The 23,928-nt window shown below is 41.2% G+C and overlaps 1 protein-coding gene across 1 annotated transcript; it reads left to right on the top strand.

Moving 5' to 3' along the window:
- Positions 1-2,277: 2,277 nt before the first annotated feature.
- znf512 (zinc finger protein 512) lies at positions 2,278-19,493 on the top strand. Its single transcript, XM_028604643.1, has 17 exons — positions 2,278-2,636; positions 3,885-4,018; positions 4,153-4,208; positions 4,410-4,468; positions 5,577-6,151; positions 7,259-7,348; positions 8,512-8,616; positions 9,244-9,368; positions 12,359-12,445; positions 13,271-13,369; positions 13,472-13,639; positions 14,377-14,574; positions 14,851-14,952; positions 15,926-15,988; positions 16,477-16,575; positions 18,741-18,917; positions 19,026-19,493. The coding sequence occupies exons 2-17, from the start codon at positions 3,919-3,921 to the stop codon at positions 19,491-19,493; spliced, it is 2,571 nt and encodes an 856-aa protein (XP_028460444.1). The 5' UTR covers positions 2,278-2,636; positions 3,885-3,918.
- The last annotated feature ends 4,435 nt before the right edge of the window (positions 19,494-23,928 follow it).

Below are 23,928 nucleotides of genomic sequence, written 5' to 3'. Positions count from 1 at the left end.
CAAGAGATAAGATGTGACCACAGCAGAGGAAGGAAAACTCACAAACTGCAGTGGACACCGGCAGTTACTGTTGTGAAATGTACTTCGATAAGCAATTCATGTTGTTTAGTTTAAAACACTCTAAAGGAAATGTTAGATTATAGTGTGGTGAAAACTCACTATTTGCATTATTTACAGTACTTGATTTACAGTTAATATTTGAAAAACGTAGCCTACACAACCTTATTGGTTAAAGAATAAGTTAGTTTTACTACAGACTCCTCACATAGAGAGTCTATAAGCGAGAGTCTAAAACAGAAGTAAATCTGTTTTTCAAGTGTTCTCACGCTGTTGTAAAATGATGTTGTAGGAGAAAGCCGCAGAGACCAAATTCTGCTCACACTTCCTTTGTGCAACTGTAGCCTATATGCAGCTTGTTTCAAGGTTCAAGGTACATAGATTTATATCAATTGCAGAATGTTAACAAGGCATCTTGTCTATAGCATAACTCAGATTGATTTAACTGGCCATGTAAAGGACAATCTATTGCAATTCAATACAACAGCTTTCTTATTGCCCTCATTTCCTGCAGCAGTGGGAAGCTGTTTTTAGCAAATAAGCTCTGATAAGCTGAAAGGAAGTGTACTTCCTGCTCTGCACCGAACAGCAGACAGACATATAGCTTTGCAGATTCAGATATTAATTATGCATTAAAGTGATGAACACATTATTGCATCCATAATTATAATCTGATGATATAATATACCTTATTCTGAAATGTGCCATTCTGCATAATGAGTATTTTTACTTTTGGTATATTAAGTATATTTTGATGGTTATGTTTTTGTACTTCTACTTCCAACTGGTTATTGTGAGCATTGTCAGGTTGAGGAGTCTGCTGTGCATGTAATCTAAAGCTAAATGACATGTAATGTAATGTAATCATGGAGTGTAGAGTTATAAACGGTGCAGTGGTACCATTCCTCCACAAGAGGACACTGGTACATCAGTCTACAGGCTTTCCAACATTCTTACTCTTAAAGGTCCCCTATCATGCTCAATCTCAGGTTTACATTTGTATTTTTAGTTTCTACTAGAACATCTTTACATGCTTTAATGGTCTAAGCCATTCTTTTTCTCATACTGTCTGTCTGAAAATATCTGTATTCATCCTCTGTCTTAAAGACTGTTTTAGCGCCTGTCTCTTTAAAAAACCCTCCCCAAAGAAAGGCCCAGTCTGCTCTGATTAGTGTTTCTGGCTCTCCCACATCTGCACACAGCAGCTGTGTTCGAAACCGTTCCCTCATTCACTCACTCACTTTTCCCCATATTGTGTTTATTAAATAGTGAACTATATAGGGAACGACCAAACGAGATTTCAACACTCACTGAAAACACATTGTTGCGTAACTTGCGTCAGTAGATTGTTTGTGTGATGGAGGTGGGCGCGCCCAGCATCATGTAAACAAACCGAAACAAAAATACTTCTAATACGTATATATTGCACTATTTCCGTGATAGGGAACAGTTTCGAACATAGCTAGCGTCTCTGTCAGGCCCCCAGGAAGTGCCCTGGGCTTTGAAGCAAATTGAACATAGGAGCCAAAGAGTGAAATTAAAACTCCCGACCTGTCATGTGATGCCTTCTGCCCCAAAAACACTTTTCCCCATAGACTTACATGGCAAAAGAGATGTCTGTAAATCAGTGGATATTTTTTTTTAGCATTACAATCCCTGGGAAAGCACTCATTTCATTATCAGAATTTCCTCTATGTAGTCCAATAACATTTAAAAAGTCTAGATGAGCCGCACAATTAATCATTTAAATTAAGTTAGCGGAGCGCTAAATGGGAAGTAGCCGGATACATTTTTGGCTCATGCGCCACTGGGCAACTCTCATATGAACGGGCCTCCGCCTTGAACGCTGTATAGGTCTTATTATACATTCATAATCCCTGCACCGTCATTGCAGCCGGGGAATGACTGTAACGGCACTGTAGCTGCACTTTCTACCTATATAGCCTACTATAGTTGTGACATCATAGCTGTACAATTGTCCTGTGACAGCTTGTTTAAGGATACAGGTTTTTTTTTTAACACAAACTGCATGCAAAATGCAAATTGAGCGTTTTGATACTTTCACAGAAAGAATTTTATAGTAGCCTACCTGTCCTGCTTTATAATAATAATAAAAAAAATGAAAATCTCCCCTTTTCACAATATGGGACCTTTAATATAAAACAATTAATTAACCTGTCAAGCAGCGCAGGGTGTTTTTTCTCAGAGAAACATGATTAATGGATAGCTTCTATTCTCTGATCCAGACTCCGAAGCAGAAGATGGCGGTAATGCACCTACTACGCTGGCTGCTGCTAACCGCCATTAAACCCCACAAAGAATAAGAAGGAGCAGGAGGGCGTTCCGCTGGAGAGCATACAAATACAGTATGGTGAATTATGCAGGTGTACGTGCTTCACATTTAGATGCTGTCAAAGCCTAGGTTTTTGTCTAAAGAGTTTGTTTACATCCCGGAGCCGCGGCCTTCCTTGATGTTAGCCTTCCTGGTGTCACCACTGCCGGGGGAAAGGCGACCGAGGAGGCCAGGCTCGCAGACATGGAGGCTAGCCGTCTTCGCAGAGGGAGCGAGCTGTAGGACGGTAGGCTCTCGTTGCATTTCTTCCCCCGTTAAGAAACAACGACAGGCGGCCAGGACAGGTTGAGAAGTCTCGTCTATAGAAAACGACTTGTTAGCTAGGTAGTTCTCTTTTAGCTGGACGCGTTTTCCTCCTCCCCGTCGTCGTCAAAAGCAAAATGTTATATTTTTTAATGCAGACAGTGATGATCTTTGCTTCAGTCCCTGGCTGGTATGGCTGTTTTTATGGGTTTACTGGACCGATAGGGGGGGAAAAAACAGCATTCATTTTAACTATATTTAAACTGTTGGACATTTTCTGTCGTTGTTCGATTGCCTCTTGTCAGTGGCCTTTAACATGATTGGGGTAACATCCACATACAGTAGCCTATATACGCCATTCAAACGTCAAGCACAACACTGTAAACATAACGGGAGCTGTTAGAGCCAACAACAGCAGCAGGGCACGGCTCATCAGGCGCACATCCAATTTAATTTAATAGTACTTTAAAGAACCTTTTATGGAAAGAAAAAACAGCTACAGCAAGACTATTTAAACTCTAAAATAGTTTATATAGTCTTGATGCATGTTTTTTCTTAATGATGCTACAGAAAAATCTTATTTTACACTCTCTTGTATGGTAGTATACGTGGTTAAAGAGGAAATCAAAGTAGTTATCATCTGGCTTTTTGAGCATTTCTGTCGGGTTTAGTGAGGCAGGTTAATTATTAAAACTGATTATGATTTCATTAGGCATATTGTTCAAGCATTACTATCTAAAGTAATGTCCGTGACAAAAGCGAGATCATTTAAATCCTATGATCTGTAAATTAAAAGTTTATTTTGTTCATTATTGAGGCATGTTTGATTATTACATAATCATATAACATAACACAAATTGAATCTGTTGTAGAATTATTATCATTGCATTGAAGAAATAATTTTCAGTACATAAAAAAGAAAAAAAACAATACCAGTTGACTGTTTTTTTTTAGATTACTTTTTGGGGCTTTTCCCTTTTATTAGTAGTAGAGTCAGTGGATAGACATGAAAGGGGGAGAGAGATGGGGGATGACACGCAGCAAAGGGCAGCATGTCGGATTGGAACCCGCACCTCTTCTGTTTTCTTTTTATCAGTACACATTGTGCTTATCTTGTCTGTATCACAAACAGAAATACAAATAATTAAGAATTATGTCACATAGGACCCAGAATGAAACCCTGATGTTTTTCCCACTACCACACATTTTGTGATGTCGTCTGTGTTATCAGTGGTGATTTCTACGGGGGTGTTGGCACTCCTAGAATGGACCCTGCTAACACTGGGGGGGATATGTCACCTTTGTACGTGCCAAGAAAGAGAAAATCCATCCAGTCACAACCTAAAGGTGGAGTGCCATGTCCAGGTAAAGAAAAAACAATGAATTCAAATCATTATGAGCATATGACACATGTCATTGCGGTCATTTTGGCAGTGAAAATCCGATAATTTCTCCTACCGTTGCCTTTTTTGTTTTTGTGCTTTCACCTCTACCAACAGTTGTTCAGCGACTACCAGAAAGAACGTGCGACTTAAACTCAGCTGGATATCCCAAGGTGAGAATGAACTCATACGTACAGAACGTGCATCCTGTTGCATGCGATGAGATTGTATGTAAGCAAACTATCCAGAAGTTATGAGGGAAAAACTGCTAATTAGAAGGGTCTGAACGTGTTTGTCAACTAACATTCAGAATCTGTTAACTCGATGCGCACAGTTGGATCTTGACTTCACCGTTCTGTACTCGAATGTTTCAGAATGACGAGTCTGAAGCCCAACATGGTCTGAAGATGAAGAGAACTTATGGCAGAAAAAGGTGAGCGACTCATCGACCTGTTGCTTTGTAGATTGAAGATTTGCACGATAGATACTGACGTTACATAGGCTGAGGAAACCCAGCCCGATCTGCCGGCGATTTGGTTTCACCCTGCAGCTCAGGCTGGAAACCTCAACATTATTCTATCCTGCTTCCGTTACAAATCTGCGGGAACCAATCACAAACTGGCTTATCCACCTGGTGCGCTATTGGCGGGTTTAACACGATGACGACAGAGAAGTGACCAAGCAGCTTTTTGTTTACATTCAACATGACGGCCACCGAAGCGCAGCAACCTGTTGATGCCGCTGTTGCTGCTACGTCGCCCGGATCGTTGGTTCTGATTGGTTGAAGGACTATCCAATTGCATACAGAGTCATTTGAACTATGCCTCTTGTGCAGTAGAAAATACAGAGCAGACTCCCCAGGCTAATGTTCAATCTTAAAAGATTGAGCTTGGTCTTCTGATAGCCAGACTAGACATTACATACATATCACTAGTAAACTAATACATGCAGCTCAAAAAATATACGACTTCTTATCAATAATTGCCCTCAGGTTCAGATAACTTTATTTGTACCCGTAGGTAGATTTGCTTTAAAGGGCATGTTATTGCAGTTTTCAAAATGTCAAGTATATATATATATATATATATATATATATATATATATATATATATATATATATATATATATATATATATATATATAAAAATAAAAATAAATAAATAAATAAATAAATGTGGGACTACGGATGGAAATTAGCCTTTGGCTACAATCCGGCATGCTTACATGCATGTATTCCATGTTTGTTCATTAACATGCACTGTACCAATCAAATAAATAAATGAAAAAAAAAAAAATAGTAAGTCAGCAGCTGAGAAATCCTCAACTCTTGTAATAATCCTGGTAATAAAAATGTTTCTCCAAAAACACTGCCTCTTCAATGAACATTTTTAATATCCGTTATTCAATAAATATGCATCAGGCTTTGTCCCATCCAAAATGTTAGAGGCATTATTTAAAATGCAATAACAAACTAATTGTTAAATAATGTGTTAACGTTTTTTTCTGAAATAAGTGTGGATTTATTGCTTTTTTTTTGTCAGGTACGTGGACCTCCAGAGTGTTTCCATAGGAGCAGTGGATTACCCAACCACCAGCTGTTCAGTGATGTCATCAGGTGGCCTGGCCAATGGGGCGGACCCAGGGTCCATGGCCCCGCCCACTGCAAGGCTGCCTCCAAGACTGGGGGCGAAGGATGTGTGGCCTCAAGGCCCCGAGACGGGCAGGGAGCAGCCCCAGCCTCAGGACCACAGCTGGAACTCCAGCAGGGACAGAGGCCCCGACGCCTGGGCCCCCGGTAGAGACCGCCCGCAGGAGCAGGTCTGGAACTCTGGCAGAGACCGAGCGGGACACTCCAGTCAAGACCAGACATGGATTCCAGGCAGGGATAGGGCCCATGCCGGACCGGACCAGGCCTGGATGACGGGCCGGGACCGAGGTCCAGAGCAGGGCTGGGCGGCCGACAGAGACCGAGGACAGGATCAGGCCTGGAACGCAGGCAGGGATCCGGGAAGAGACCGGGCCTCCTCAGGGCCGGAGCAGGCGTGGGGAACTGGCCGAGGCCAAGACCAAGGCTGGAGCAACACCAGCAGAGACAGAGAACATGTCTGGAGACCTGGTACGTATTCAGACACACTACAAGTTTACATCACACTCTTAAACCTACATTGTGTCATTTCTTTTAGTTGATTCTTAGCAAAAGAAAACTTTTGGTTCTTTCACAAATATGTGCTCATTCACGTGTAATTACTTCCACCAACTAATCAAAGTATTCTCGTAAGCGTAGAATCTGCCATTCAGAATACATACGAGTGAGTCGCTCGAATGACGGCCGCCATGTAGCGCCTCCATCTTTAAAATACATTAGCCAAAGAGGGACATACCTCCGCCTTTCGCCCTCTTAACCTATTGGCACCGTGGCGAATGCCAGGGGGAGATTACTCGTCAGGGAAGCGAAAAAGAATTAAAACAACAACGCGACAGGCAAAGCAACCAGACCAAAGTTAATATTGGAGTGGCTAGAACAGACCAATCGATTAGTTAATTTTAATCGACAGATCTGTGTGCTTTAAATGGTGGTTAAGACTAGAAAAGCGCAAATGCAGTCCATTTCCCATCTGTAAAACAGATTTTTCTCCACAAAGAATCCTGCAAAAGTATTACTTTAAAAGTTGTGTTTAGTAGAAATGTGCTCATAAGTTTGAAAAAGCATGAAAAAATGACTTATCGATTTTAAGAAATCTTAGCTAACTAAGACTAAAACGACTCAGAGGGGGCAGCCCTACTTTTATTTATTTTTTCCAATTTCGTTGTAAAACAACTAGCTACAAATCAGGATATATATATATATATATATATATATATATATATATATATATATATATACAGATATGAATTTAACACTAAATAATGAAATTGAATAAATTCAAAAACTAAAGTGTTTATAAAACAGGATCTTGATTGGCTGACTGCAACAGCTCCTCTTTAAAAACAAAATAATACTACAAAGTCACATGTTTTGATACCGTTTGTATGAATACAAATAGTATATAATAATATTTAAACATTTTATCTTAATGTCTGAGTGTTATTGTTGTTGTTTTTGCATGCATAAGAGTAAAAATGTGTTTGTAATTGTAGAGTAAGTTGTCAATAGAGTCTCTTGGATATGTTGGTCTGTTTTTCTTTTTTTGGAGATTGACTTCTGCATGTGTTACTTTTCAAGACTTGAACATGAAGAAAGTCCAGAGAGTGGAGATGGAGCGAAGCTCACCTGTTAATAACTTCACACAGCCACCAGAGGGCAGAGACTCTTGTAAGTTACCATCTAGTCTGATATTCAATGGGCTGAGAGTGAGACGCTGTATTCAGATTCTTTCCTGCGAAAATAAAGAGTTAAGTTGAAATAGATGAAACCACAAATGACTTCTTATTAGGGCTGGGCAATATGGAGAAAATCAGATATCACGATATTCTTGACCAAATACCTCGATATCGATATTGCGGCAATATTCTAGGGTTGACAATTGGTGCTTTAACAAAATATCTTCACATTTAGATTTTAGCTAAATAATCATCAGTAATGTGGATATAACGTCAAAGTGGGGAAAAGGCAAATAACAGAACAGCTAGAACAGTCTGGTAAGTTCAGAAAAGTACATCACTTTACTTTAATGCAGCCTTTAAAACCAGGAAAAGACAACACTTATGTCATATCACGATATTCCCATATCCAAAATCTATGACGATATCTAGTCTCATATCACGATATCGATATAATATCGATATATTGCCCAGCCCTACTTCTTATTGTGTTTGGCAGAATTATAAGACACTTAGATGTTTGAATAGAGCCTTCTGATGGACCCACTGGCAGCATTATAGTTTGGTCAGTAGGGGGCACCTTTTCATTTCATTTCAGTGATAGAGCCATTATTTTGTCCACTAACATTACTTCATATTTAGTATTATTTAGGGTTGGGTACCGAACTCTGTACATTTTTGGGTACCAACCGAATTACGTCGGTACTACAAAGGATCTCTGTCTGAAGCACCCACCGCTAGCCTAGCTTAGCACAGATCCTGTAGGTAACCGGCTCCATCTAGCCTACTGCTCCCAATAAGTGACAAAATAACGCCAACATTTTCCTGTTTACATGTTGTGATTTGTATAGTCACAGCGTGTACAAATAACAAGGTCACATGAGACACAGCCATCTTCTAACTGTATATAAACTGGGAACTATATTCTCAGAAGGCGAAGCACTGCTACTTCTGCTACTTGGGCGGAGTGATTTGCTCGCAGCACCTGAGAAGCCCCGTGGTGAGGAGCAAAGAGTTCGCCTGGAGTTCGCTCAGAGTTGGAGTAATAATCACTCCGCCCAAGTAGCAGTGCTTCGCCTTCTGAGAATATAGTTCCCAGTATGTATATGTTCCGGATCAAATTAAAATCGTAGTCATCTGATGTCATTATTTCAGGTTCAGATGCAGCCGGTGTTGGGGAGGCTTCGACGGCCCCACCCAGCGAGGAGCAGAAACCCCTCGTCCCCTCCACCAAGAAGGAGCCTCCTACCTACCCTCCGGGTGAGACTGTTCCCCTTCTTCATCTATCCCCACTAGGGTTGAACCATTTGGGGGAAAAAATCAAATTGCGATATTATTTTTTTTCTGCCAGATATTGCGATTACGATTCGATTTGCGATTTAAAAGAAATAAAAATAAAAAGCATAGCTAATGTTCAATATTCACTGTGTAACAGCTGAAACATGTCATGGAGCATTATAGCATGAGACCCCATCAGAACTGCTCTATATACAGTATCTATATTGTCATTCCTCCCTCTCTCTCCCCTTTCATGTCTAAGCTGTCCTGTCCCAAATAAAGGCCTACAATGCCAACAAAAATAAAAATACAGATTTTTGTCTCTAAGTGACTGAAATTGTTTTCCCCAGGTGAGAAAAGAAATTAAATGAAATAGAAATTATATTATAGTATAGCTGAGTTTTTCATGTTTTATGGAATTTCTAAAAAAAAAATCAGAAAATAAATATTCACTATAATTAAACTTAGCATGACTTCAATGAGGCAGTTGACATTTTTCAGTCATATAAAGACTCCGACTTCCTGTCAGACTTGAGATGAGCTGCTCCTCCTTCTGAAACACCCCTGTGTAAAATACGATTTATTATTTATTTGTCCGACATCCTCCAGGAAGTCAAGAGGAGCGCTGGCAGCTCCAGATTGTGGCCAAAGGCCGAGTCACCTGTCCAAAATGTAAAAGTGTGAGCAGGAAGACTGTGGAGGGGCTGAAGAAGCACATGGAGAACTGCAGACTGGTGAGCGCTCGGTGTTTGAACACCAAAGTGAAAGCCATTTTTAACCCTTGTTGTCTTCTGGGAAAAAAAAACAGAAAATCAACACTTTTTTTCATGTTTTGGTCTCTTTTTTTCAACACTTTTGGCGCCCATTTCAATGTTTTTGGCGCTTTTTTTGGCGTTTAAAGCTTCTTCTCACTACCATGTATAAACACCACTAACACCAACTTACTACCGCTATAATTTTACACTTATTTTTGGAATTCATGGTCAATTAAAAACCTCATTTATAGGAAACTACTGTATACCTAATTGTTGAGTTAAAGAAGCACAAATTATGAATTATTTAGACTAATAAATCACAGAAGGGTCAACGTTCAGCGAGGATACTGTTCCGAAACAGTAAATTGTAAAAAATTGAATAAAACACCCAAAATTCAATGAAAGTAGAGATCCGATCTATTGTTGTACTCGCGAAACGCGTTGTATGGGATCATCCATCCGTGTTATTTTTGGGTTATTAAAATTAGGTAGTTAAAAAGAAACCCATATTTCTGAGACAGACATTTTGAAAACGGGTCAAATTTGACATGAAGACAACACAAGGGTCAACGCGTACAGACTTCTACATCTGACCAAGTCCTAATGCATACAGTACAGATGTAAAGTATACTGAATACCTGAGTACCTGAGGTGGAAGAAGGATTTGGATCATTTACAAATTTACAAAAAATACTCCATTACAAGTAAAGTCCAGCATTCAAAATGTTACTAAAGTAAAGTTACAGAAGTATTATCAGCAAAATGTAGTTAAGGTATGAAAAAAAAGTGATGCAGAATGGCTCCTTTCACGGTGTTGTATACAATAAAAAAATACAATATGGCTGGGCGATATGGAGAAAATCAAATATCACAATATTTTGGACCAAATACCTCGATATCGATACCACAACAATATATTGTAGTGTTGACTATTTGTGCTTTCACAAAATATTTACACAATGAGATTTTTGAGAAATAATCATCAGTAATGTGGATATAAAGACTAAGTGGGTAAAGGCAAATAATAGAACAGTTACAACAGTCTGGTAAGTTTAGAAAATGACATCACTTTACTGTAATGCAGCCTTTGAAACCAGTAAAAGACACCACTTATGTCATATGACGATATTACGATATCCAAAATCTAAGAAGATATCTAGTCTCATATCACGATATCGATATGATATCAATATATTGCCCAGCTCTAGAATACTATATTATTCTGTATTTTAATCACTAGTGAATACATGCAAGAGCATTTTAATGCTGCACTTAGTCAATGTGTAGCCAATTTTAGATTTAGATTGTTTACTACAAGGTATAAGCATATCCTACGTGTTATGTAAAAAGTAACTAAGTGTCAAATGAATGTAGTGGAGTAGAAGTCCAATGATTCCCTCTGAAAGTGTAGTGGAGTAGAAGTATAGAGAAGCATAAAAAAGGAAATACTGAAGTAAAGTACAAGTATTTCTTTACCTTTTCTTTAACCCGGAAGAGACTCATTGAGATTAAAAATCTCTTTTTCAAGAGCGTCCTGGCCAAGACAGGCAGCAGTACAACCACACATACACACAAACACAAAATACACAAAGTCAACCCCAATCCCAAACCCATCAGGCAAAACATCTGCAGCCAGATGTGGCTGCCTCCAAGTCAATCAACATCCTCATAAAAGCGACCAATGAGACCAGCTCATTAAAGGTGCTGTAGGTAGGATCGTGATGGTCCAGGACTTAGCCAAAGATTGACATCTTCTCAGTCCCTCTCCGCCCTTTCTGCTAAAGCCCAAAACGGTCTCCTAAGCTCTTCCCCCCACAAGGGAGAATGAATGCGTGTGCATGAGCAGAGATTGACACGCAGTTAGACACCCACCCTGGCCATGATTGGTGCATCTGAAGAAGGAGCGGTGGATTTTTGCAAATCACACTACAGGCTGTAGGTGGTCACAGAGGAGCTGGATGTTGTTTTTTAAACGATCGGCTTCACGTAGTTCTACTGGAACATAGGGACAGTTTCAGAAAATATGACAGAAAGTTAGTTTTAGAAGGCTTACCTACTGCACCTTTAAGTTTGATGGATTTCTGTAACCTGTTCCAGGTAGAGGGAGCAGCAAACTTAAACGCCTTTTTCCCCAGTTCAGTTCTAACTTTTGGAAAAGATCCTGGGAACGAAGACTGTAAGTCCTGATACTATTTACACTGATATAGGTCAGAAGGTAGGATTGAAGTAGACCTAAAATAGCCTTGTATAAGAATTAGGGCTGCACAATATATCCTTTTTTTTATATATTTTTTTTATCGTCATCGCAATATTAACTGCCGCAATATACATATCGTGAAAGGCTGCGGCATATCGCTATCGACACTGAGAAACTGAAACTGTCATTCTTTTTTTAGTGGTGACTTATATATTCAATTCAATGTTCAGTTTGTTCAATAAAAGTAGGTTAGAATTGATTTCCTTTCACTTGTGTTTAGTTAGCAGAAAACTGAAAGCAGCGGAAATGCAGAACAGAGTACACTTTAGTATCTGTTTGTTTATCGCAAGGAATGTCGTTATCGCTATATGCACAACGTTATCGCATATTTTCCTCATACCGTGCAGCTCTAATATGAATGTGTTTAAGTCTCCGTGTTGATAGAGAAGGCCCTCCAACACGTTCATACAATACCTCAAAAAGTACAGCACTTGAGTAAATGTACTTTCCACCGCTGCTGAATACATTCTGCTGTTATGTAGAGGAGAAATACAACTCTGAAAGGAGTTGTGACTAAAACACAGTGACTAAAACACAGATGGATTCATAACCATCAGGTTACCATCATATGTGATGGGATATTAAGGTCCTGTTAGGATTCCACTCTTGCGAGTCCCAATATACTGCCATTTATCTATACTGGTTTATTGAATGCACGCTGGATGAATGGGCACATATGAGGTAACTGTAACCTGTAATCTGTTGTGTGCAGCAACCGTTCACCTGTCAGCACTGTGGGAAACAGCTAAAGTCTTCAACAGGGATGAAGTACCACATCATGGCTGACCACAGCCATCTGGTAAGACCAATCAGATTTACATTTTGACACTTTTGACATTTTCCACATTCATTTCATTCAAGTAGAGGTCTTTCTTTGCATCTTTATATAATGTTTGTCTCATTCATAAATACGGTAGGCACTAGGGCTGCCACTAACGATTATTTTCATAGTCGATTAATCTGTTGATTGTTTTTCTCGATTGTTTAATCGATTAGTTGTTTGGTCTATAAAATGCCAGAAATGCCAAAAATGTGGATCAGTGTTTCCCAAACGCCCAAGATGAGGTCCTCAAATGTCTTGTTTTGTCCACAACTCAAAAGATATTCAGTTTTACTGTCACAGAGGAGAGAAGAAACTAGAAAATATTCACATTTAACAAGCTGGAATCAAAGAATTTTTACTTTTGTCTTAAAAAAATTACTCAAACCGACTAATCGATTATCAAAATAGTTGGCAATTAATTTGAAAGTTGACAACTAATCGATTTAATCGTTGCAGCTCTAGTAGACACCGCTAAACCGTCCAACCGTCCCGTCAGACACCGCCTACCAAGAGCCTGGGTCTGTCCGAGGTTTCTTCCCAAGAGGGAGTTTTTCCTCGCCACTGTCGCACTGCTTGCTCTTGAGGGAATTACTGTAATTGTTGGGGCTTTGTAAATTATAGAGTGTGGTCTAGACCTACTCTATCTGTAAAGTGTCTCGAGATAACTCTTGTTATGATTTGATACTATAAATAAAATTGAATTGAATTAAATGTGGACACTGGCAATTAAAACACATACTTTGTTGAGTTTGAGGGTTAGCTCGGGGGGTTTGACAGATTTTAGCTGCCTCTTTTCTTCAGCCCTCAGCAGACGATGCCAAGGACCTGGATGACCGTGCCATCAAAGACAAACTGCGCAAAATCCTGAAGAGACTGGGCAAATTAAAATGCTCTAAAGAGGTAAACTGACAAATCATTAATCCAAGATAGGAGACATGTTCAAATAAGATAAGAAAAGATGATAATTCCATGGTAAAATGTGTTCTTCCTTTTTCTTTTCAGGGCTGTAATGCTGCCTTCACCAGCATCATGGGCTACGTGTACCACATGAAGAAGTGTGGAAAAGAGGAGTCTGAGCTGGAGAAGATGCTGCTCAATTGCTCTCACTGCGGGAAGACTTACAAGTCCAAGGCCGGTCTGGAGTACCACCTGAAATCCGAGCATGCTCCTGTGAGTCTTGTTTAAAGTGACCATATCATGCTCATTTTCAGGTTCAGAATTGTAATTTGAGATTGTATCAGAATAGGTTTACATGGTTTAACTTTAAAAAAACACAGTATTTTGTTGTACTGCACATTGCTGCAGCTCCTCTTTTCACCCTGTGTTCAGGTCTCCGTTTTAGCTACAGTGTGAGACCTCTCAACTTCTGTAACATCTTTGTGGTCAGTCGCACATGTGCAGTAGCTATGTAAGGATTACATGAGCTAGCTAGCCGGGAGACTTCTTGAGAAAACACGTGCATGCTACAAATAGGACCAACGGCTATTTTTAACTCGACACGCAAGCGTGTTGGAAGCGTTTATATGTCATTTTGATATAAATGCAATTAAAAACAATAATATTGATTTTCAAATATTGCACCTGTCAATACAGAACAAAATATTCTGTAGCCTATTTTGCCGTCAATACTGCCGACGTTGTCTTTGCTGTAATCAAATCAGTATATATTTATGTTTAACATGAAGTACACTACTGCTTATTTCATTTTATCAATGGGAAACATCCATGTGTACAGACGAGGCTAGCAGCAGCAGCGCCGCCCACGTCAGACATGTTTCTGGTGTGCAAAGACATAGAAAAACTCCACGCTCATGCCACGCAGACAGTGTGAAGCCGGCCTTAGTTAGGACATTCAATACACAAATTAAGTCAACAAATCTTCAAATCTTTCCACTCGTGTTACCCAGACGCCTCAGAAGAGTGAGGAAGACGAGGCACTGAAGGCCCACAGGGAGGCCAACCCGGAGAGGACGGCCAGCGGCAGGGTGCAGCGAGCATCGGCCCAGGTGGCAAACTTCCACTTGGCTGAGATCGCCAACAACGAGCTGCCCAAAGACTGGCCCAAGAGGAAGTTTCAGTCGGACCTGGTGCCAGATGACAAAAAGGCAAGAGAAGATTGCCTTAAATGTATATACCAAGTTGCAGGATATATGAGGGTTGATCGTTGTATATTATAATGTTTCCACAAACTAATAGAAATGTGATTTGATTGAGGAACTAAAAAAATGTAGAAAAAATAAAGATCTTTATACTGTTTTGAAGGCCAGAACACACATATGTCAGTGTTCCCTCTCTTGCCAGTATATACTGAAGATATAAGGGCCCCTACATTGGCTTTCTCACTTTAATTGACCTCCTCTTGTTCATGCTGGCCTCTCCAGTTGAAATACGCCCGGCCAGGCCTGCCTGCCTTCAGCCAAGAGGTTCTGCGGAAGTGGAAGAATGAGGTGAAGCTGCAGAGGAAAGTCCATTGTCCCAACCAGGTAGGAAACGACAGTACACCTAGGGCCCTATCTTGCACCCAGCGCAGCGCAGAGTCCGACGCAAGTGTCTTTGCTAGTTCAAGACCGACGCAGTTGTCAATTTCCCGTCCAGCGCTCACGTCATTTAAATAGCTAATGCACCTGTGCCCATCTGTGCACCCATGGGCGTGCTGGTCTTACAGGGAGGTGTGTTCAGGTGCATTCTTGGCGTACTGGTCTTACAGGGAGGTGTGTTCAGGTGCATTCTTGGCGTATGGCTATCTTGAGGCAGCGGAAAGCGGTCGCGCCATTGACCAACAAAAACCTGGTCTAAAGTCAATAACAGCATTTCATTGTTATTTTAATAGCGCATCAGTAAAATGCGCCTAGGCTCGTGCACACACACATTGCAAAAGCACACAAACATGCAAAAGATTAAAAATAAAAATATTGCAATATGAAATAGTATTGCAATGTGTCTGTTTGCGCAGACTTGGTTGTACTTGGCCCGTCCAGGGACTTGAACCAGCGACCCTTGGGTTCCTAAGCCAAGTCCCTACGGACTGAGCTACTGCTGTCCAAGCAGATTTATATCGTTTCTGGTTGTTTGTGTACTCTATGTATCCATATGTTGATTAGTCAACTAATCAGTTGTTGGTCTCAGTCAACTTCGATTACTTTAGTCAATTAGTAATTTTTTTATACTTATATATGTTAAATGACTTATTTCCAAAATAAACACATGAGCACATTTCTGGTAAACACAAGATTTAAAGTGATGCTTTTGCATGATTCTTTGTGGAGAAACTCAGTTTTACAGATGTGTCGATTTAAATCAACTAATTGGTTTGTTTGGTCTTTCGTATTTGGTATTGGTAGTATATCTGTCATATTTATATTAACTTTCTTTTGTCAAAATGCATTTTTAAATCACAGATTAAGTCCATTTCTGAAAGAAATGCAGAACTCACAACTTTATTTGGGTCTTCCTCAGGGTTGTGGCTCCACCTACACCAGTGTGTCCGGACTGAAAGCCCATCTAGGACTCTGCACAAGGGTACGTCAGCTTTTTTCTTAATCTCTGGAACAAAATGTGCAGTCCATTGAATGTAACAGCAATTGTGTTTATGGGGAATAGCAGCAGAGTGAAAGCAACCATGCATAGTAAAGTAAGTATTGATGTATTCTGAAATGTGTTTGAATTTAATCTGACTCGACTAATTTGCGTTTCTCACGTGCTGCTCTTTGTGGCCTTTTTTTTCGAATAAAGTATAGAGTACTATTTTTTGAAGTAGGTATACACACTCACAAGATAGAATTCAGAGTTGTAGAGACATTGTGGATTTTGTCAAATGAATCCATCTGTAGTCTCGTCCACCACAACCACCGATTGTTCCAAAATGATCAGTGAAACCACATTCTCTACTTTCACGATCACTACAGTTGCAGTAAAGAGTTTAATACAATAAGTGTATCATTTAGTACGGAGTATTCTGGCTTCGTAATAATTTCATGGCTCTTTTATGTCTTTTGATCTCAATTCAGGGCGACTTTGAGGCTGGTAAATACCGATGTCTGATCTGCAACAAAGAGTTCAACTCTGAAAGTGGAGTGAAATACCACATCAACTCTGTCCATTCACAGGTAACGACATAGTTACAACAAGCATCTTTAACACTGTTTTTTCAATAGGGTTGGGTACCGAAACCCGGTGCTAATAGACCTTTTTCACGGCAGGCATGTTGAAATGTCATAGTAGGAAAAGCACCATTAATGATGGCTACATTCCACTTAGGAGAGGCCCTGGTATTGTGCATGCTATCTCACTGAAATAGCTTACTGGGACACTTGATGGAATTGAGCCATCGTTAAGGTTATCAATGTCAGCTATGCTTTTACTACTATGACAAGTCAAGATGTCTGCCGTGAAAAAGGTCTATACGGCACCGGTGCCAAAACGAATCTACCAGACCGAATAGAAACAAGGATTTCTGTGCCTCATTTCGGTGCCACCTAAAATGTCTGCGCTGCTCTCTGGTGCTCCGAAACGGACGTTAGATGCAGCAGAAGCATCGCTGCATGTGGCGCTAGATAACACTTCAGTGACTTGACCGTAGGTAACGTTAGCCTACCGTTTCGCTAGCAGCTGGAGTAAACACGGTTAAAATGCTGACAGGTAACGGTGTAAAGTGTGACTGTATTTCACTGTAGAGGATTCTAGCAGCGGGACGTAACAGTCTGCAGCTGCCATTGTCGAAAAAACACCACAGACCGGTTAAGACGTTAACTTGAAACCGGTAAGCTTCGTGGTGCATTTAAAGTTATTGTAAAATACCTTTCTTTCATCTGTTTTTGGTGAAATACATTTTAAATAATCCTTTAATTTTGACCATATGGCGTTAGCAATAAACCAGCCGTTCTTTTATGTCGCCTCAGTGTTTCCTCTATGTTGATTTGACCGTGGCAGCCCCGCACTGCAACATTTCTGCCCCCCCACGGTATCAGAAATAGGGCTGCATTGTTAGAGTGCATGTCGGAGAATAACGAGGTTGATTTGATATAATAGCGATTTGCTCAACTCCCTTGCTCACGTTTGTATTTTAGGTGCATTATTTACATGCTGAAGTAGTTACACTGCATTAAGATAATGTAATTAATAGTGGGTTTATTGTTATTTGCTACAGAATGCTTAGCCTATATGTCGAGATTGAAGTTGGCCTATATTGAACTGTATTTTTTGAGTTACTATATATAGTAACTCAAAAAATACAGTTCAGTCACAACTGAAAATATGTCTCATTGTGTGTGTGAAAAGAGGTGAATAAATATATTAGTTTTGTGTTGCAGCGAAGTGTCAGTTACGTTTCATGGGGGGAGGGTGGGGGGTGTTTGGACCTGCCCCCACTGCTAAAAAAAATCCTAAAGGAAACACTGCGCCTACTGTTGTTTTGTGCTTCTTCTTTCTTTTCTTTTTTTAAAAGTATCTGTTCTGGCAACGTTTAAGCACCAACACCATTTTAAAAGTAGCGTTTTAGCACCGGTATAGGGTTGCACCATATTGACAAAATGGGATATTGCGATATCGATTATGAATATTGCAATATCAATATTAATTTCAATATTTTTAACATATGTCAAATTACAAAAGTTACGGGAAAACTCATCAAAGCAGATTCATAAAAACACAAGGTTTATTTCAACTGACTGTCATATTAGACTGGTCCAACATGAATAAATAAATAAGGACCATGTCTACAGAACAGGACATGTTTCCCTGTTTGGACAGTATAAAATATAGAAATAAAGGACACAACTTTTCTATCGCTTCTCGGATTCGTTCCATTTTGTTGTCTCTATCTATTTCTCCACTTACACTGAAATATGCACACACATCACGTGGTACGCTCCATAGGGTTTGTCACGTAATGGACCCGTGCGCTGACGTGTACTAACGTGCAAGTGGCACGGTAACTGGCCAATGAAACATGATCATTCTAGCGTTTCAAGCTCTAAATTAAACACAACTAAGCCACACAGCCAACGGATGGGACGCAGAGCTCCACAAAATAAGCAAAATATTGCATACTTATCACGACACTTTCGATATAATATTGCGCAACGTGATATTGCGATAACGATATTGAGTCGATATATCATGCACCCCTACACCGGTATCTGGGGGAACCCAAATGATGCCCAACCCTATTCTTCAATATGTATTATAATTTGTAAATTGCTTGTAGATGGCATTCAGAGAGAAGAGTGGCCGTCCTGACTTGTTTTGACCCATCCTTGTATATTTTCAACAGGACTGGTTTGTGACCAACAAAAAGGCCTCCAAGAAATTTGAGAAGTTCCTCAAAAGCCAGCCCAAAGAGTTTGTCCATGATGTGGACAAGCAGCTTGTCGATCACTACCAGCATCACCATCATCATCATCATCTCCATCACCTCCAGCATCCTCATCATCATCAGCAGCAGCAGCATCACCACCACCACCACCATCACCACCATCAGCAGCAGCAGCAGCATCAGCATCACCAGCTCCAGCACCAACCCATGCAGCACCCTCTGCAGCCACTGCATCACCTCCAGCACCAGGCTCAGCTCCTCCACCCAGAGCACCAGAACCTCCATCCGCCGGTGGACACCCAGCTCCAGCAGCCCATGCTGCACTACACCCCTTTGGAGCCTGCACCCGGACCCATGTGGGTGGACATGGACCGGGGGGGTGGAGCCGTGCCGGACCCAGAGCAGGCCCCGGTGGAGATGGACAAACCCGGCGAGGACAGCGGCAAGATGGTGGAGGGGAAAAGGAGAGAGAAGGGGGAGAGGGGGAAGGCTGACGGGAAGCGGAAGGATTGCTTTGCTTTCGGCGGTGGCGGTGGCGGTGGCGTTGGCGGCGGCGTTGGCGTTGGCGGCAGCAGCAATACGGGCAGCTCATCCAGCGAATCGGAGGTGGAGCAGCAGGACAGGCAGAGACAGATCGACCAGTGGAATCTGAAACGGCCGGACATCATGGAGCCCCACCCTGAGGCCGGAGAGGAACAAAGGAACGCTTGAAAATCCACCTAAAATGTACCCTTAACACTCGTCGTAGTCCGAGCCGAGTTTAACCGAGGCAGAAAAAGATACGGTCGAGCGTCTGTCCCGATTTCATTAGCTGTGACGACGCGACATAGAAGAAAACAAACCGCTTTCCACAAGACGCGACAGGTGAGGGGGCGGCTGGCGACTACACGACCTACAATCTGTAACTTTTTAAAATTTGAGAAGAGTGACGATGGAAACCTTCAGAAGAACCTCGCTGAGTCAGCATGGATACGAGACCGGCGTCTGGTTTAGTCTCGGAACGGTTGTAGTTGTACAGCCTTGAGAAATGTAGTATACCGTTAATCTGTGTTGATTCTTTTCACCAACCTTTTAAATGTGTCTTATTCTTTCAAAACCAGTTTGATAAAACCCCTTTCCTGTTTTTTCATGATTACCTTAAAGGGAAATAGTTACTTTAACCTTAAGAGAGGCTGCTACAGTATAGTATTTTATTAGACCAGTCTAGTCGCTCTCTTTCTCGCTGAGAAGATGTTGTGCCTCTTAAGTATGATCTGTGTCACTTTATACTACTCGTCATCATCTTTAACTTACAAGCGATTGGCCTCTTCTGGGCTAAAAAAAAAAAAGGATTCTCCTTACCCTGTCCCTTCCCATGCCATGTTTTCATCAGCAAGATTTTGACTACGTTTATTTTTTTCCGACAGTGAATGCAACTCGGCTCATGACCGGCATCACGTTGCCATTCATGAGCCCAGTCTGCTGGCAGCTTGAGGTGACATCTGTGTAGTGGTCCAGTGCAGTGAAAAGAGTTTTAAACAAAGTAAATCACATATGAAAGATCAATGAAGCAAATCCATGGCAAAGTATTTTATTTATTTTTTTAAGTTTATATTACGTACATATTAAATATTTAAAGGTGCTCTAAGCGATGTTGGGTGACGTCGCTTCTTGTTGACGTTCAAAGTATTGTCAAACATAACGGAGGCTAGCTCGCCCCTCCCTCCTCCTCCTCATCCCATCCCCTCCCCCTCCCTTCCGTGCTTCCGCGCACTAACCCTGCCCCCCCCAAATCCTTCTTGTCGCTTATTGGCTGGAACACTGTTTGTTATGTTTGGTGGTGCAGGTTGGCACAGTTTGTTTTTGTTGCTGTTTGTGGACCCTGGGCTGTCTACAGAGACCATGTTTTTTTACAGTGTGTTCAGGGGACAGGCAGCTAGCGAAAAGTGAGGAGATGTTTGCTGTATGCGAAGAACGACTCAACCTCTGCCTCCCCCCCCCCCTCCATGAAGTAGCATACATACGGTGCGAACTAAATGGGCACTAAATCACATGCCAATCACTACTGGTCAAAAGATTCCTTTGCAGCGGCCCGGGTTTAAATCCGACCTGCTGCGTGTCATTCCCCCTCTCTCTCCCCCTTTCCTGTCTATCCACTGTCACTATCGAATAAAAAATAATAAAAAAAAAAGATGAATGACTAGTCCAGCTGAGCAGGCATCAAGTATGCCTTTCCAGTTCAATAAACCAAGTACTGCCATCTGACTCACACATCACAAGACAGTGTTACAATTAATTAAATTATACCAAAGCGTTGTATGGCTCAAGACTATGGCAATATAATATTCACTAAAAATCACCCAAGCAGAAAGCACAATAGTAATTCTGAAACGTGATTGACTGAAGATACAACAATGCCATCACACAACACAGCTTAGTGCAGGTTGTAAGGACCAGGCTAATGGACCAGAGTCTGGTAGGACCAGGCTAGTGGACCAGAGTTTGGTAGGACCAGGCTAGTGGACCAGAGTCTGGTAGGACCAGGCTAATGGACCAGAGTCTGGTAGGACCAGGCTAGTGGACCAGAGTCTGGTAGGACCAGGCTAATGGACCAGTGTCTGGTACGACCAGGCTAAATGACCAGTGTCTGGTAGGACCAGGCTAGTGGACCAGAGTCTGGTAGGACCAGGCTAGTGGACCAGAGTCTGGTAGGACCAGGCTAGTGGACCAGAGTCTGGTAGGACCAGGCTAATGGACCAGAGTCTGGTAGGACCAGGCTAGTGGACCAGAGTCTGGTAGGACCAGGCTAATGGACCAGTGTCTGGTACGACCAGGCTAAATGACCAGTGTCTGGTAGGACCAGGCTACTGTTTTAGGCACTAGGATTAGGCACTGGTTAGGGTTAGGGTTAGGGTTAGGTATCTTGGAGGCAGCGGTCGCACTACTGCCTGGAAGGAGCCGTTGGGGGCAAAAAAACGCGCATTGCGCAGTCCAGTTTATTCGCTCTAAACCAGTTGATGGAAACACTTCTAATTCGCATTTTCTTTTTCTTTTCTTCTTTGCGACACTTTCAAAGTTTGCTTAAAATTCGCTTGACAATTAGATGGAAACATGGCTACTGTGATGACAAGAATCCAGCAAATCATTGCACCCGGCTGTAATTTTGGCCAAGAAATAGTTACAGTATGTAGCTCCCCAGTAAAACCATAAATTGTTGTCGTTACATTCCTATTCGTGAAGTATTAAACAAAGAACCTGTTAAGCAGTAGGTTTATTTTTTCTTTTTTTTACTTTTCAAAGAGCCAGGCTGACACCCCCTCCCTGCTTCCAGTCTTTATGCTAAGCTAAGCTAATCACCACCTTGCTCCATCCCTGTACTCAACACACTGACATGAAAGTGGGATCAATCCTATCTGAATCTTGGACAGATAGCTTAACAGTTAATTTCCCAAAATGTTGGACTAGCTAGTCCGCTCACGTAGGCCTACCTCACGATATTGTCCTCTCAATATCTTTCCAAGAAACCGAAAACACGTTTTTAAAAAGAAATGAAAATACTTGATGTGATAACTTACAGTTCAAAATTGACTCTGAATCGAATTCTGAGTCAATCGATTCTGAATTGAATCTGTAGGTGTTTTTCTGTGATGTGTTTGTCCTGTAGCCTCTTAAAAGATGTCAAGATGTAAGAATCTCCGAATTGCAGTAATCCATAATTTTTTAACTCAACATCCACTTACTAGCTTTTTCTGAAACGTATAACGGCATCTTTTTAAAATCTTCCTCAGCAGACGGAGGTCAGATGTGATGGTGAAGTCTCCATCTGCTGAGGAATCCCAAAAGATACGCTTGAAAGCTCAGGGGAAAAGCCAGTAAGCGGACGTTTTTAAGTTAAAATGCAGTTTTTTTTTTTTATCAAACTGTATTTTTCATGTGAACATTAACTTCTACGCTTATTAAATGGTTATTTTTTTAAACATTCCATGCAGGAGTTTCAGCAGCAGGGAAGGAAAAGATATATAAAGCACATGAATAGAATTGGATCTTATTGGCTGATCACAAAACAACAGCCAATAAATGTGGCCGTCACGTTATTGTTGAGGAAGGTAATGGACTGCAGGTGAATTGGACAGGTGGTCTGACACAAGAGACCCTTAACTCTGATGAAGAAGAGCTAACATACCAAGCGTTTAACATGGAGGGTGGCTGGTCTTTCTTTTCTGTTCACCGGACCTGTTTTCGTCTGTCTCCGAATATTTAACCAATTAGCATGTAGCCTAATATGTATGTACTCTGCATTTTGTATCTACTACAGTGAAGTATGGTTGTCAGTCCTTTGTTTGTGGCGTTTTAACACTATTTCGAATATATATTTTGTACAACTTTTTAGCATTTATGAATGTATTTGGTTATTGGTTACCCCTCTGTTGTGCACTTCTGTTGAGTTTTCTTCCTTAAACTAAATGATAATTAGTTTATCATTTGCGTTGATTTGAAAGAGGAGTTCCCTTTAATCTGTTTATCTGTCTGTAAAGGTCCCATGGCATGAAAATTTCACTTTGAGGTTTTTAACATTAATATGCGTTCCCCCAGCCTGCCTGTGGTCCCCCAATGGCTAGAAATGGTGATAGGTGTAAACCGAGCCCTGGGTATCCTGCTCTGCCTTTGAGAAAATGAAAGCTCAGATGGACCAATCAGGAATCTTCTCCTTATGAGGTCATAAGGAGCAAGGTTACCTCCCCTTTCTCTGCTTTGCCCGCCCAGAGAATTTGGCCCACCCATGAGAGAGACATCATGGCTTTCAAACAAGCGAAGCATGGCAGTTGGTCAAGGCCACACCCCCACCCTCCACCTTGCCCCCCCCCTCTCTCCTCCTCAATAGCTACAGACACAGAAATGGCACATTCTAAGGAAAGCTCATTGTGGGACTGGCTCTAGTGGCTGTAATTCTGCACCAAGGCTGAATTTCGGGGAAAGGGACTTCTGATACAGTATTAGGGGACCACTAAGGTCTATATAAAAGAGACTTCAGATACAGTATTAGGGGACCACTAAGGCCTATATAAAAGAGACTTCAGATACAGTATTAGGGGACCACTAAGGTCTATATAAAAGAGACTTCAGATACAGTATTAGGGGACCACTAAGGTCTATATAAAAGAGGCTT

This window comes from Perca flavescens, chromosome 18, assembly GCF_004354835.1.
Source record: "Perca flavescens isolate YP-PL-M2 chromosome 18, PFLA_1.0, whole genome shotgun sequence".
Taxonomy (NCBI): domain Eukaryota; kingdom Metazoa; phylum Chordata; class Actinopteri; order Perciformes; family Percidae; genus Perca; species Perca flavescens.
The sequence above is the reverse complement of the archived record's forward strand: the minus strand, read 5'-3'. Positions and strand labels throughout refer to the sequence as shown.